The sequence below is a fragment of the Python bivittatus genome, unplaced genomic scaffold (genome assembly GCF_059951505.1).
Source record: "Python bivittatus isolate LINGU-HERP-01145 unplaced genomic scaffold, Pbiv_v1 ctg000080_np1212, whole genome shotgun sequence".
NCBI classification, from domain to species: domain Eukaryota; kingdom Metazoa; phylum Chordata; class Lepidosauria; order Squamata; family Pythonidae; genus Python; species Python bivittatus.
In genome coordinates, this window is record NW_028277035.1 from 44,111,029 (window position 1) to 44,127,137 (window position 16,109).

Sequence of the window (16,109 nt, forward strand, 5' to 3'; positions counted from 1 at the left end):
AGACTCCATACATTTGTTCTTCAATTCCTTATTTTTGGGTGAGCTTCTGCTCCAGAGCAGGCCTGCTGCTTCTTGCTGGCAGCATTTTCTGCTGAAGTGCAGGTAGCATCTTGCTTTCTTCTTCCTGGATCATCTGCTGGAAAAGGCTGGCTCCAGGGCTGAGGTGGTTTCCTCTGTGATTCATCACACAAACTAGACTGCTTCTTAATTTCACCTCTTTCCCTGCCATAGAGCTCCCTGCAGTAGTGCTTGGCCTTGAAATGTTCCTCCAAGCTCTGCACTGATGATTTCTTTCTACTCAATGATCTCTGGACAAACCGGATGTCCTTTTTCAGGCAGAAGGCCTGAATATCTGGGGAAACCTAGCATGGCCCTGTTGCACTGTTGGTCTGGGGTGGACACATGGTCCATTGAAGCACCACTGACGAGAGCTGCATGTGGAAATAGCATGAACCTATTTAGTGTTGGTACCAAAGTATTCACCATATCCTTACCCCGCTTCCAACATACTTTATCAGATATCACAAAAAAGCAATATTTCACGTAATCATTAAAGAGGAGTGAGAGTAGGAAGAGTGGGTTGGCTAATTTTCTTAAAATGTTAAGAAAATACTTCAGCATCACTCCAGTGTGATTCAGAAAAGATGGAGCCTGTTCTGTGGATGCTTTCAAGCAAAGTTTGGTTTTTTACAAAGCTGCCTCCTAACAGCTACACCAGACACACAGCTTAAGTTGCCAACTACCATTGTGCCTGACTCCACGACAGATGGATGGTCCACCACTGCAACAACTTTGTCTCAAATGCCTTCAGTCAGAGGTATCGGATAACATTCTGTGCCTTGTTTTGAACGGGGCCCTGAGTTCTGCTCACCGTCTTGTGCAGGACAGTCCTACTACCTTCTGAAGGGAGCCTTAGTAGAGTTTGCTGCTGTTCGACAACATTAGCACCAGGCGTTGTTTCTATACCATTGTTTAATGACTCAGGAACTGCCCCAACAGAACAACTACTTAAGAAATGTTTCCCTTTTAAGCATGCGCACACATACCTTCCCCCACAGCCTCTGACTCAATCTTGGCTGCACTGGAGGAATGTGGTGGGCTTGGAGAGGAGTTGGTTGTTATTTCCTGTCTCTTTGTAGGAAGGGAAACTGGGCAGAGGAATCTTTGTTCTTTCTTCTAAGTGTGTGGGGAGTTGACAGTCCCTGTCCTCAGTGCTCTGTAGTTCCATAAACGTCCCCTCTTTTGAGGCTAATTAAATTGGACTTTTCCTTGGTCCTGTGGGGGGCAGAAGAGGGATGCTCCCTTTGCACGTAGGTGGGAGGAATACCTTTCCTCTCAGCCAGCTTTGGTCTTTCTGGGCTCAGAATAGATGCTTATTGCTTAGTTTCATAAACTCCCCTTCCTTTAACTCTAGGTTGGAGAACCAAACCAGCCAATAGGGGTCACTGCTACACAGAGATCTGGCCTCGCTCCTTGCCCTGGTTTTAATTCCTGCCATGGGCCCCCTGAAGCCTAGGAGTTTAGGTTGGGTTCCCCCCTTTGTTAAGCATATGTGAAGGACCAGCCTCTGCTTGGGTATAGGTAAAAGGCCAGGTTATTTGGAACTAACTGGTTATTTTGTAGCCAGGTCTCCATACCGGATCTGCCTTCTGCACCACCCTTGAAAGTGGAGCCTGGATATGGTAAGCTGGAGCCCTGCATGCTCGGGAGGAAGGCAGCTCGAGAGGTGGCCCCTGAGCCCGGCACCCGCTTGAGAAAGTTGGTGGGGGGAGGCTCAAAGGAATGTCTCTTTCCTGATTGTGGAAGCCGATACAGCTTTCAACTTTCCTTCTCTGTAAAACAGTGAGCTAACTCTAAATTGTCCTTTGTGCATGCATAGATAAGGAGCAGGCATATTCTTTCCCTTAAGAAAAACTGAGGGGTAAGTTATTCCCAGTGACCAGCACAGAATCAGAGCATTAGCCTTGCACATTTTGGATCACACAAGGACCCTGTAAGCGCGAAGTGCCAGATGCCTTGTGTAATTCCTCCAGGCTCTGCTGCTCCAAAGCCTGCACCTCTCACGAGCCCTTCCAGTCGTCCACCCTGGGCTGTGGATCCTTCCTTCGCTGAACGATATGCACCAGACAAAACGAGCACTGTGCTGAGCACGCACAGTCAGCCGGCTACCCCAACGCCTGTGCAGAACCGCAACTCTATTGTCCAGGCTGCACAGCAAGCCCCAGAGAGTGCCAACAAAACACCCATCTGCTATCAGTGCAGCAAGATCATCAGGTAAGCTATGGGATGTTTTGTCTAGGGTGGGGAACCCATGGCCTCCCTCTGCTGCTGAATGACATCTCCAGCAACCCAGCTAACATGGCCAGTGGTTAGAAATGCTAGGGGCTGCACTTTAGCAGCATCTAGGGGGACCTGCTATTCCTTTTTTTTCTCCCCCGTCACTTGATTGAGTAGGAGCTAGATGTATGAATTGCCGTTGCTGATGAGGATTGGATATGCGTGAAGTGAACGTGAGTCTCAGAAGTGTGCCTTTTTGCTTCCTGTGCGTGTATGCAGGCTGGTGGGGAGAGTCTTTTCAACTCAAGAGAGTTGTTGCCAATCCACAGCTAACCTTTTCTCTTTGCTTTCCAATAGGGGGCGCTACCTGATGGCTCTGGGACGCTACTACCACCCAGAAGAGTTCACCTGCTCGCAGTGCAGGAAGGTGCTTGATGAGGGTGGCTTTTTTGAGGAAAAGGGCTCCATCTTTTGCCCCAAGTGTTATGACATGCGCTATGCCCCCAATTGTGCCAAGTGCAAGAAGAAGATTACAGGGGTGAGTTCAGGTGAAACATGATCTTCAGGGTAGCATGTTACATACTCAGGTATGCTGCAAGTTAGGTACTTGGGACACCCAGGAACATCTGGCTGACCCCTAACCCTTTAGCTCTTCCTGACTTACAGTTCCAATCAGTCCAGTTCTTTGGTTGATCTAGCTGAGCTAATGAGAGTTGAAGTCCAGAAACAGCTGGATGGCCAGACTTAAGCTTATATTTTATTAATTCAAGGGCTCGTGCCTGATGAGACAGTAATATGCTTGCCTTGTTAAGGACCTCATTCTGGTCAGGAACAGCAGTGGATGCTGATCTGATGAAGACTAAGAGCCATGAGCTAGAACTTTCTGGTCCCAGTCTCTCTCCAGGCACGAGCTCTCTGGGATGTTTACCACTCCCCTGCCTACTCCAGCCTCTTCCCTCTCTCCTGATTTCTAATGTGAGCACATCCTGGCCTAGGATTATCAAGAGGATGGCTGTACAGCATGTTCAATGCTAAGTGCTTCATAAAGCTCTTTTTTCCCCTAATTATCTCATCTTACTGGCCAAGGAAGTGCTTCCATTCTCTGGAGTGACTCACATTCTTGTATTGCTCTAGGAGATTATGCATGCTCTGAAGATGACCTGGCACGTTCAGTGCTTTGTCTGTGCTGCCTGCAGAACACCCATCCGCAATCGTGCCTTCTACATAGAAGAGGGGCAGCCCTACTGTGAGAGAGGTACTGCATATGGAACAAGTGAGGGATGGCTCCACGTTCCAGGCTTTCTAGCTGCCACTCCAGCCTGATGTGACTGAATGTGTACTGACTCCTTGTAGCATCAGCGTCGCTTACACCAAGAAGGAAAGCCTAGAGTGAAAAATACATCAAGCAGTGTGTTTCTAGCCCTGACTTTTCTATCCCGGGCAGCAGGAAGAGCTTGCAAAATAAAATACTTGCCATGCCATTCTCCTCTGACCCTGGTCTGATCACCCCTTGGTGATGGTTGCTGGGCAGTGCCAGTTCTGCTAGGTTACTATGGAGATGATAGATTACTACCTGCATCACATAGAATGCCCAAAAGCATGCTGGGAATTGTTGTTTTTTTTCCTCCTTTCATTCTAGTTCTGAACAATACTGCTCTTTTCTGGAATATTCCATTAGGAGATGGGGGGGAGATGTGATTTCACTTACAAAATAGTCACTCCTTCCATCTCCATTCTCCGTTATTTGATGCTGTGAACAAATCTGGTATTCTCCCAGATGAACAAGCAGCTGCCTTTCATCAGAAATCGGGTGGGGACGGTGCAGAGGATTCTTAACAGCATGTGTAGCCTTGCTTGACACGAGTGTGAGAATTGTCGGCCATCTCTGGCCCAACAGGCACTACAGTGGTATTAGACTATATGGAGCTTAGCTTACGAAGAGCCTTCCTTACAACAGCAGAGAGATGGGGCTGCGGGAGGGAGGCCAGTTAATAGAACAGAAGCAGAAGGAAACCTAGAACGGAAATAAATAGCAGAGCTGTAGATTGGACTGAAAGATATTAAGTGGAACTGGTGGTATGCTTAAGGAGCTCAGGCACTGGAAAATTAACTCTGAACAAAACCAGATGAACCTTGAATTGATTTTTAAGAGTTGCCCATGTTTATAACAACTTGGAAAGGCAGTGGCTTGCTTTATATGCATTAGATCCCATGCTGAATTCTCAGAACCTCCCTGTGGGCTGAGAGGGACTCCAGCATGGACTGTCGAGAATTTTGACACCCAGCACTCCTCAAGCAGCATAAAGCTAGATGAATCAGTGCTCTGACATGGTGCAAGGCAGCTTCCTAGATGCTTTGGGGGCCTGGGACCAAGCCAACCCATCTTCTGCACCATAGGAAATGCATGTTAGGGTGGCCAGTGCGAGCAGAGCCCCTTCTCCTAGCTTAGATACAGTACAGTATTACATTTTGAAAATGCTGGCCCAGGAATAATGCCATTTTCTTGTCCTCCTGTTTCTCCCTTTTGTGCAAGATTATGACAAGATGTTTGGAACCAAGTGTCGTGGCTGTGATTTCAAAATAGATGCTGGTGATCGGTTCCTAGAGGCCCTGGGCTTCAGCTGGCACGACACTTGCTTCGTTTGTGCGGTAAGACAGTTTCTTCCATCTCTCCCTCTCTCAAGTTTTAACTAATCTAATTCTACTAGAGCTATCTTTTGCTGCACTTCAGGGAAATGCATTATAAAATAACTGCAGGCTATTATTCCCAGCCAGGGGCAGGATTTGCTGGCATAAAACTTGTTTTCAGATGTGCTTCCTTCTTCCTGTGGCACTGAGATTGGAGCTGCTTGATGATGGCTGTGCAGGCCCTTTTTTCACTGCCTTGTAGCTAGCAATATTAAGGTCTCTGGCTGACATAAATACAATGGAAAGCCAGCGTAGCACAGTGGTTAAGGTGTCGGACCAGGAGCAGGGAGACCCTTTCAAGTCTTTCTGTAGCCATGGAAAGTCACTGAGTGACTTAGAGCCAGCCTTTTTCTCAGCCCAACCTACCTCACAGGGCTGCTGTTGTAGAGCTCCTGGAGGAAATGGGGACATAACAATTATAAATAATGTTGAGGGGCAACCGTGATGCGTGATGTTTATGGCAGCGGTATGCGGTTTTTTCAGGCTGATTTTTTCCCCTTCTATCCTCTACCCAGGCCTCTATGACTAAGCTGAAGTGGGGGGAGGGTGAGCGGGGAACTGATGTTCGTCTCATTGAGAACTTCCTTTTTCCACAGATCTGCCAGATCAATTTGGAAGGAAAGACATTCTATTCCAAAAAGGACAAGCCGCTGTGCAAGAGCCATGCTTTCTCCCATGTGTGAGGCGGAGGAGGAGACGTTAACTGCCAAGCTGCTGCCTGCCCAAACTCTGCCTCCATCTTTCCTGTCCTGAGAGAGCCCTCAGACCAGATGCCTCACTTGACCATTATTCCCCATAGAGGGAGGGGTAAAACACTCAGGGTCCTTTTAGTACTTTGGGAGGTTTACGCCATTGTATTTTTACCTAAACTGGTGTTCTTCAGATGCGTTAGACTTTATCTCTTGCAGACTCCAGCCAACTCATGGTGAAAACTGCTGGACATTTGGGGAGCTGAAGTCCAGAACTTCCAGGGGACACCAGCCTAGGGAAGGATACTGTAGAGTTTTGTGCCCATTTCAGCCAAAGAAAGAAAGCCTCAAGAATGTTTCTCCCTAGCAAAGGATCCCAAATGATAGCGCACTTGAAAGGAAGCATCAGCTGGCCTTCCCTAGAAGTCATTAACTCAGATGTATGTGAAAACTTGCTATTAATGCCCCAGGGAAAGTGGCGGCGGGGGGAACAGCTTTCCCCAGATTTCACTATCGTTATTTTCTATCCCCTTTGCAGTGTAATTACCAACAATCCTCTGTCCTCCCTTCTCTGAGAAAGCATTTGCAGAGGATTCCTATAATCAGGCTGGCTCTGCCTTTGGTCCATTAGCACACATTTCCACTTCCAGGTAGAAACCCATTCCCAGCTATGTTGCTCAGTGAAATTGCTTTTTTCAAAAAAAACAAAAACAGAAAACACCCAAACCCTAAACCTCTTTTCCTCCAAGCCACCTTGCTAGTAACAAAAATATTAGACCCCTACCACAGGAAGTGAGTGGCTTATCTAAAGGAATGAGCTGTAAGTTACCACAGACCAAGAAAAAGCTTACTTTTAAGTGCCATGGAGGAGAGAAGAGTTTCAAGATCCAGCTTCTTCACACTAGCAAAAACTGCTTTTCCATCATGAGATGAACATGAGACTCACTACCTAGGGACACAACTTTATATATGCTTGTAGCACACAGCTTCTGAGGTCAGTGGTGGCCCCAAAGCACCCCTACCAAAGACCTGGTATTTGTGTTTTGCTCTAAATGTATTTCTCAGAACCATGCTGTTCAGCTGGGAGTCTGTGATTCTTTGCCACCTTCGATGCTAATAAAATATGTCTTAATTCTTCTTCATCCTTGTGGGCTCTGATTGTTTAGGAGCCTGGAATATTGGAAGTGGAGAAATCAGGTGCAAATAATGGACAAACTTCAAAATGCAACGCTGTTGCTTTCTTTCTAATCTGAGTCCTCTAACTGTACTTAGAGGGAATTTCAAAAGAGAGTTAACTGCTACAGCTGTAATTCAGAACCACGGATTTTATTTTGGAAAGGAACAGCTAGAAAGCATCTTTTCATGCAGCGATGGTATTTCAGGTCATAAAATGCTGGGGGTAATTATACAAGGAAATGGCTTAATCTGGAAGAAGGTAGACAGGATATCTTCACGATCCTAAGTAGACAGGATTTCAACTTTATTCTATCTCTACTGCTGATGGAATTGTTCAGTGAAAAATAAGCAGTCTTGGAGAGTAAAGAAAAGAAACTCTGGGTCAAGTCTGTTCAGTGCAAAGGCTGTTCATGAAAATAATGGAAGAGCCACAATGGGATTAAAAGAAGGAAGATACTGGAGTCAGCAAGACCGTATGTGCCAACGTTGCTTGGCCATGACAGGTTCCTAGAAACATGGCACCTGCTGAGGTAGCATATACTTCAAATTTTGTTTGGAGATGAGGAAAGCTTCCTTTCTTGCCTCACTCCCCCATCTTAAATCTTTATATTTACAAATTATTTCTCCTTTTTAATGTATCATTGTATAATTCTTTATAACCTGGGGAAGCCTTTCTGCACTTCCTTTTTTTGAGACCTAGAGGTAGTCTATGTCCATTGCGGTTGTTTCAGTTTTGGTGTCTACTTGGTGGTTCTTTTTTGTGCTTGATGTTACCTTTGTGCCTTTGATGATTACTGATCTTAATTTTTATGAGAGATTATTTCCCAGCTGCTTGCTAGTTTTTACTGTAATGAGCTAACTTTTTAATAGAACAGATTTTTCCAGGGAAGCAAAGCATCGTCAAAAGCATACACTAAATCAGTACTTCGAGGTAATTGTTTCAAGGAAAGTTAATAATCTATAAGCAGACTGTAAGATAGTTGATGATAACAGGAGCGTAGGACACATGGAAACCTCTGTTAAACTCCATTCGCAATTGTTGCTAAGAACTAAAGGCCACCTCAAATTATGTCCATGTCATCCCCAGGAGTCAAATTCAATCTTCCATTTTTTGGGCAGCAATACAGTTGTTTGCCATTATCATCTTCTAGGATGTTTTTCAACTTCCCTGATATTCCATGCAGGTCCCCCTGTCCAAATACTAACTAGGCCAACCCTTCTTAGGTAGCATACCTTTACTGCTAGGACTTCTGGTTTATAAATACTTCTGAATAGTTTGGCAGAAGCTGGTTCTGGCAGTTTTTTACTTGTTTTTGTTGAGGGGGGAGGAGATTTGCCTGTTGGGTTTTGGAAACCATGTATAGAACAAATGGGTAATGTCAAGCAGGGACAATTAGTTTCCCCCTACTCCTCACCTTGTCCAGGTCACCTTTACAGCTGCTCACTCTGATTGCATTGCTACTAGAAACCACATGGGCTTTAGCTGGAAAAACCAGGTGACTGAGAAAAGAAATGCAGTGCTAAGGGGGAGAAAACCTCTCACTTGATGGATTTTGCAAGGTGCCATGACAGCCCAGCTGCCACCCACTCAGTCTGTATGGGAGCGAGCCTGTGTCTAACTTCACAGTCCCTGAAAATGACCTGGAGAAGGAAAACAGGAGGCAGAAAGCTTTCAAAATCCCTTCTAATGCCTATAAGAAGTGCTGAGGGGTGATAGGAAGGAAGATCTGGTTCGGGGTAAGCATCCTGTACTTTTCCAAATGCAGCAAGTGGGGCTTAATTTAAAAAAAAAAAAAAAAGGGAGCTGCGTCATTTGGAAAAAAAAAAAGCAGCTGCTCTTGTCTGTATTGATGCAATTGTTGTTCTGGTGTAAATCATCAGGGCTGATTCCCTGCTCTAATCTTTTTCTGGCCTGATGGTATCCAGATGTGCTGGATGTGGTTACTATCACCCACACAGCCATCATGCCCAATGGGCTTTGCAATGGGAAACACCCAGGAGGTGCAAGATTGGAGAAGACTCCATTTTCCTTAAGAGTTTATAGCCGCCTGTTGTCTGGATCAAAAATTGAGGTTTGGAATAAATTAGCTGGTCGGTTCTTTTCTGGCTGGTAATTATATAACTTCAGGACAGATCACAGCCATAAAGTTGTTTTTATACAAGACAGTCTGTTAGAGCCTTTGCAGAGTGCTGCTCCTGGCTGAAGTTCACCCTGAGGCTCTATATACAGGTAGTCCCCAGTTTAAGAACGAGTTCCGTTCCCAAGGTCTGTCCTTAAGTCGAATTTGTATGTAAGCCGGCAGAGTATTATTGTATAATACTGTATAAGTAGTATTTTGAATTTAACTAGAACCATTGTGTATTTAACTCGAATGTTGCTACAACAGCCTCCGTTCTTAACTATGGGTCGTCTATAACCCGGGCATCCTTAACTCAGGGACTGTCTTGCTGCTCTGAGCGGGTCCACGTGAAGAACAGAAGGTCTGTTGGGAGCGCCCATCTCCCACGCCGAAAACGTACACCTGAAGGCCCGCCGGGTGGGCAGGGCAGGTTGGTTCTCTTTCGGCCCTTCGGACTCTCTCGCCAAGCGCTATAAAGGAAGCAAGATGGCTGATCCCATGCACCCACGTGTGGAGAAACCGGGAGGCGGCGGTTTCTGGTGCTGAAAAGACGGGGCAGGGGTGGGAGGGGGAGCTCGCGTCGTCACGGCGCTAGGACCCGGCGCGCGCACAGGCGGAGCCTCTGCTCCTCGCCCGCCCGGCTCCCTCACCGCTGCTGCAGTGTCTCCGAGGCAAGCAGGCAGGCGGCCTGTCTCCATCCGAGCGCGGCTCCGGCACTGCTCCCTGCCCCCAAGCCCCCGAAGCAGCATCCCTCCGTCGCCGCCGGCATGGCTGGCGTGAGCTTCAGCGTGAACCGCCTGGAGCTGCTGGCCTCGTATCAGGAGGTGATCGGGGAAGACAGTCCCACCGACTGGTAAGCGCCCCGGGGAGCGGGCGATCCAGCTCTTTGTCCCCTCGGTGGGGAGGGGGGCGGTGGCTACAGCCGCTTTGTGCAGGGGGGCGTGGGCGGTGTCTGCCTGCGTGCTTTCTCTGGGAACTCGTTCTCCCGCTCCTTCCCTGCACGCTCCTGGTTTAGACCCGGAGGACGATCAAGGGAATTCCGCGCCTCCCACCAGCAAGATGCTCCTGAACGTGGGACGGGCGGGCGCAGCCGGAGGAGAAGCCATTAGCAACCCCAAGTGGTGCATTGGCAACGCCACTTGCCGGGAGAGGTGGGGCGACGGCTCTTTTTGTGGGATACAAGGAGGGCACTGGCTGAAGATGCTCCAACGGTCTTTTGTAGTCGGAGCGGAGCTGAAAAAGACGCCCCTAACGGCGGCGCCCCCTGCTTGGGCGAGGGGACCAGCTCAGGAAGCCCCCGCCTGCGATTCGAGGCTCGAAGGCTCGTCCTAGCAGTTGTACCCGTGCCCGGACGCCCCCTCCCCAGGCACTTTGTCTCGGACTCGGCGGGGGCGGATCCCCTTCGCTCCTTCCACCTGCTCTGCTCCGCTGCCTGTGCGGGGCTGTCCTAAGCCCCGCGGCCGTAGTCCTGCACAAGGCAGCCCTAGGCAGTCGACTTGGAAGGCTGCCCCCGGCTGCGGTCATCCCAGGGCCCTTCGTGGCCCTGTCTTCCAGCCCTTTCTCCCCCCTCTTTTTGGGGTGAAAGTTCTCTGATAGGGACCCGCTACACAAAGGAAGGTGGGGCTGGGCAAGGAGGGAGGGAGGCGGGGGTCTGAAGGCTTGAGGGGAGGGACTGGTGGACTGGGAGGGGGAGGAGGAGGGTCTGTGAGAGGAGTAAAGGAGGCATCCAGAACTAGGCATCTCAATCCAAGAACTGCTGGGCCCCAAACTGTGGCAGCCTTTCACCAGAGCTGCTGAGGCCTGGGTCTGCAGAAGAGCGGATTGTGTTTTAGGCAGACGGCCTCTTTCTTCTCTGTGGAAGAGGACCGCCAGCGTCAGTCTCCCTTAGCCCTGGCGTATCATCTAACGCCTTCAAAGGCGTTGGTCAACCGCTTGCTATCTCTGAGGCTACTCCTGTACAGAGCAACCTTGATTTGAAGGCTGCCTGAAGAAGCCATCTCCTTACAAAGCCACAAAACAATTGACATCTGCTCCATTTTTGCAATCCCCTAACCTGATGGAGTAGGGCAAGTTTTAATAATGAGACTTGCTTATTCATATTTCTAGCTAATAGGTATTCACAGCTCTGAAGCAGAAGGAATCTTCCTTTATATCTCATTCCTTAATAATTTCCAGAGACTTGCCTTTCTGAGGTGCAGAATTGACTGGAGAAGTTCAGATAGTCCCCTAAATCAAGTTAGCAGTACTGCATTTAGCCTGAAATTATAGAACAGTTAATCAGGTGCCTATTATGCAGTACAAAAAGGGAAAACTATTTTTTACTCTTTACATAGGTTTTAAAGCAATGGTGGCCTATAGCCTCTGTGGGTGGCTTGAATAAGTCTTTTTTCAGCAACAGTTCTCTACTTGTGAAATCCAGAGTTTACTCTTACTCTTTTATTTAGATGAGCAAATTAAGGAACAGCAGAAAGCATTTTATACTATACATGTGTAACATAAGTGACTGCTGATGGTTGGATTCCACCCACTGTAGACTTCATGGTATCTTCTAAGGCACCTTTGTGGACTTGGTTTTGCCTTTTAATAATTTACACAATCCTGCTTTTGTTTTCATAGCAGCTTTCCCCAATGGATGCTCTCCAGATATATTGATATTACCTTGGTATTCCTATACAGCTGGAGGACGGTTGGGAAAGGTTATAGAGAAGTGCTGATTTAGAATTTAAAATGTAGTGATTAAAGGTCCAACATTCATGTGCAGCTTTATTTACCTTGCATATTGATCCCCATATTTTCAGTGTTTGTTTTGTTTTAATGCATGGCTTTCCCTCTCTGAAAACAATTTTTTGAATCTCCTGAGCCCACTACATCTCTCCCTATCTGCCAGGAACACTGCTCCCTCTGTCCCTGTTGGGGTTCTCTTTTCAGGTTGCCTTAAAGTCCTTCTGCATCCATAAGGTATAATTTCAGCAAGAGTGCCATGCATATTGTGATACAAAGTAAAGTCTCCAAGTCAAGCTTGACCCCTAGTGATTTTAGAGACACCTCCACACAGTTTTTATGGCAGTGGTACTAACGTAGTTTGCCACTGCTTTCTTCCCAGATGTTTTCTGGCCTCCCAGTTTAGCCTATCGTCCTCATATTCCCAGGTAGTCTTCCATCCAAGTACTAATGTGTCCTAACTCTGCTTGGCTTCCAAGCCCAGAGAAAGCCAGAGAGGTGCCACTGACATTTTTAATTTCCTCCTTCCAAAGACATGTGCCATTGTGCAAGGCGGTGTCTTTCATTTCCTTCAGTCTTCTTGGCAGGATATGACTTCCAGTTCAGAAGCTGAAGCCAACCCTGTTCTTTGCTTTGAACCTGATGGGCCCCTATTTCTCATTTACCAGTGTTTTTGAAGCTGCCCATATCACCAGCACATTGATTGCAGATCAGCTAGTTCTTGTCAGCTCCTGCTGGGCCACGAGTTCCATACTAATTTCTGGAAAGGAAGATGGTGGTCACAGCTTTCTGAGGATATTAAAAGGCTTCATCTGTGCTTTACTCTATTCCAACCTGGCAATATTAGTTTTCTTCCCCTCTTAGTACTCCTATTTTCCTCCCTAACACATGCATACACACCATGTGCTTCATAGGGGGAGGTCTTCTTTCTTTGAAGCTCACTCTTCTTCTCTTTCCTCCACAGCAGAAGGTCTCCAGCTGTTCTTTTTGCCTACTTCCTTCCCTTTTCAAGGCTCAAGCACTTTAAGGCCCTCCTCCCCGTCTCCAACTTGGAAGCTAGGGCCTCACGGACTGTTTAGCTTGAGACGCTTCCTATAAATCATTGTACATACACTTGCTAACAATAAAGAGGCAGCTGGAAGAACATATATAGTATGAGCAGGGTTTGTGATAGGAAGTGGAGGAACAACAATGGGAAATGATCACAGCATTGTGTGTAAGAAATTCTATGCTCAGAAAAGCATGAATCTGCAACAGGAGGAAAAGTCTCCTGCAAAAATGAGTTAAAAGCAAGCTAAGGCTGTGTAACCTATCAAATATAATCATTCTTTTGTTCTCTCCTCAATGTCAGAAATTAGGCTGTCAGCTTTTTGGGATAGTGGCCTGTCATTTCCTCTTCCCACATACTATAAAACTGTGAACATTAATAACACTGCCTAAGTGGCAATACTAATTGGGAGAGTTGGAGAGAGAACAAATTACATTCATGGGATCTACCATGAAAAAGCTGTATCTCTGGGAGAGCAGGTTATTTTTTGCGGGGCCAAGGTATTCGTGGTGATCAGCATGGAACTGCTCTCAAGAGCTTAGGGAGCAGGTGAGGGGTCAATATGGAAGACAATCCCCTGAACCAAAAATGGGATCATATCTCAAGCCAGCAGTTGCTATAAAATTGGGCAGAGTGTTCTGGGAGTATTAATGGATTTGCTTCCAAGGAAAAAAATCCTCTAAAGAAGAGAGCACAAAAGACATTCACCTAGAACAGAAGTAGTGCTGCTCTTAACTGTTTTTAAAGGCAAGATTCATGTGATTTTGATCTCTCCAGAAATGTGCTGGACTTTGTAGGGAGAAGTCCATCTTGAAGCCAGTCAGATTTCCAGAAATAAATATCCTTGGTGGTTTGGCAGTTGGTTTACTGGTTTTTAAGTCATGACATATTTAGGCTCTTTCTCAAGCTTCTTGGAATTAGAGATATTCCTAGATCTTTCAAATAAGCAGGCAGGCTAATAGCGCATGTTAAATCAGAATTTAAAATCCTGTCATGACATTAATTCTGTCCTGTAAATCAGTTTTGAAGATGGCATTAGCCATCAGTAACCCCCTCCCTGAGCTTTCAGAGATGCAGGCTTTCAATTATTATACCACTGCCCTGTGAGTTGGTCAGAATCTAATTAAAGATACTTGCTCCTAACCAGCCTTTCTTCTTGAGTCTCACTGATCCGTCTGCCACCCTCCTTTTTGAGGCTCTAGTAAGAATATTAAAGTCTCTGTCAATATACTGTTGGATCCTGGAACTATATCCTTGCAATTTTTCCAGTTTTTATTACCATTTTTGTTTGCACTGTTGTACTAGCCATCTTTTTTCCCCAGCCTTAGGCCATTTAATCTCCTTCTTACGGTGGCATTTTATACTCACAATAACCATGTGAGTTAACAAAACTGAGAACATATATTGGTGGTCCTATAAGGATCTTAATTGTGCAGGGATCTGAACCTGGGTATCCCCTGCTCTAGCATGATCTTAATACTGGACCCCCATTTTTGGCTCTCCTCTCTTTCTCCATTTGGGTCACTTTACTTTTTTGTAATTTAGCCACTCGTGCCTGCTGTCCTGGCACTGAGATCTTTCCTCTGTTGGCTGGCCTTCCTTTGTCCTCTTGCAGCATTTTCACCCGGCTTGTACTCCAGGGATGCTGAGTGGGAACAGCCCCTTCTAGCCAATGCTGCAACAGAAAGTGTTTTTCCTCCTGCAACATGCTGTTGCTTCCTCTAGCATTTTAAAGCCTTTCCCATTTGGAACCCAACATTGGACTCTGCCCACATTTTCTGTGCTGAATCTCACCCTGCTCACTCTAGCAGTAAAACAGAGGGATGGTATCAGTGAAGCTGAGAACATGTAGCCAAAGAACCCTAAGGTGACAGCTGCAGAGATTTGGGGGTAGACAATGGGATTGAAATATGATGGAATTATGAAGGCTGGGTTGGCTTTGATGAGTTTGGTAGGTGGGAACTGGGAAGCCACGCAGCTCAAAAAAAATGGGTGTGTCTATAGGGCTTTAAATGGGAAGAGTGAGTTTCAGAGGAAAGGAAGACCAGGCTTCATTTGGATTTGCCCAAGTGCCACCTTCTGCTGCCCTTTGAAGAGGGAGGAAGTTTATCTGAGCCTAAAGCTGGTTTCCAGGTGGAGGCTCTCCCCTTCCCCCCTCCTTTTTTAAAGAGCCCACTATTTCCCCTAGCTTCTGTGTGGTTTGAACCTATCAGGACATTGTTGCTCCAGGGCTCAATAAAGTGGCACAATGCTTTTCCAAAGGGCCAAGAAAGCTTGCAAACATCAAATGCTTAGCATGTATGATCCAAAGGCTGCAGCACCCTCTAGAATTCAGCCCCTAAATGTTCACTAAAAGCAACATCTGGAGGTGGGACAAAGGAAACCCTGCCCAAGTTTCTAAGAAAGGGGGCCAAGAAAAGTCTCCTCCTCTGGAACTTATTCCCAAAAGATGCTGTAGAAGCCAGCTGGGGATGGTTGGGGTGGGGCTGAACAATAACTTCTTTATGTGAGCCTTATCCTGGCTGGTGGGCAGCTGTCCACGCAGCAGGCCCCATCCTGGAGCAATTCAACCCCAGAGTGTGGTCGAAGGACTACTGGAGGGCAGTGGGTGGAAGCCACCTGGCGTTCTCCTGTGGCTCAAGGTCATTTGGGTGACCGGCTCCCATCTTGGGAGAAGGGTAGCTACTCCTGCCGTGCTTGGTTAGTGGGCTGTGGGGCATCATTTCAATTACCGAGAGGAACGGCTCCTGACTGGGAAACAGAAAAGTGCTGAACGTGGCAGAAACTGCCTGCGGGTTGAGAGCGAGGACGGACAAAGACTCTGCCTCTGTGCTGCTCGGGGCGGGGGAGGCTGAGGCTGAGGCTGAGGCTGGGGCTGGGGCTGGGGCTGGGGCTGGGGCGGGCTCCCTCCCACCTACCTGACTGTGATCTTCGGTAAAATTAGCCCCCCTGAGGATAGGATATCGGGGCGCGGGAGTTCGCGGGCGGGGAGCACCTACGGGCTTGGCTCGGAATGTGTGCTCTCTGGATGTCCAGCCGTGGGAATCGCACGTGGCTGCTTTGTACGTCAGAACCGAGAGGGCGCGATGCGGGGCGGTGGGGAGGAGTTGCTTGGTCCCGATGTTCCGCTGCCTTGGGATTGACTCAGGCGTCCCTGGAGTGGAGGGGGAGAGCGCGGGCTAAAGCGGGCGTGCTCAGGACCGAAGTGCTGCTCCGCTAGGCTGCTGGGAAGGCCGAAAGCAGCCACGACCTGTTGGCCTTGCTTTCTCCGAGCATCCGCCCAGATAAAATCACGCCCTCTTAAGGCTCTCCTTTCCCCAGGCCAAGCAGCTGTGCCCCTTCCCCCAAAAGGGAGCCTGAGGGCGGCGTGGTGCTTCCCCTCCTCCACGC

General features: G+C 47.6%; 2 protein-coding genes across 11 annotated transcripts in view; both read left to right on the top strand.

Moving 5' to 3' along the window:
• PDLIM7 (PDZ and LIM domain 7) overlaps window positions 1-6,791 on the top strand; it is a 50,019-nt gene extending 43,228 nt beyond the window's left edge. For all 5 annotated transcript variants that reach the window (XM_007420308.3, XM_025164539.2, XM_088133942.1 and 2 more), the window contains 6 exons: window positions 1,624-1,682; window positions 2,034-2,274; window positions 2,635-2,815; window positions 3,412-3,532; window positions 4,811-4,926; window positions 5,562-6,791. In XM_007420308.3, the coding sequence (XP_007420370.2) occupies window positions 1,624-1,682; window positions 2,034-2,274; window positions 2,635-2,815; window positions 3,412-3,532; window positions 4,811-4,926; window positions 5,562-5,648 (805 nt within the window). In that variant the 3' untranslated portion in view covers window positions 5,649-6,791. The remainder of the gene's footprint in view (window positions 1-1,623; window positions 1,683-2,033; window positions 2,275-2,634; window positions 2,816-3,411; window positions 3,533-4,810; window positions 4,927-5,561) is intronic.
• Window positions 6,792-9,590: 2,799 nt separating this feature from the next.
• DBN1 (drebrin 1) overlaps window positions 9,591-16,109 on the top strand; it is a 42,255-nt gene continuing 35,736 nt past the window's right edge. For 2 of the 6 annotated variants that reach the window (XM_088133943.1, XM_088133944.1), the window contains exon 1: window positions 9,591-9,803. In XM_088133943.1, coding sequence (XP_087990069.1) covers window positions 9,718-9,803 — 86 coding nt within the window. In that variant the 5' untranslated portion in view covers window positions 9,591-9,717. The remainder of the gene's footprint in view (window positions 9,804-16,109) is intronic. The other 4 variants (XM_007420314.3, XM_088133945.1, XM_007420313.3 and 1 more) reach the window with 2 other exon arrangements.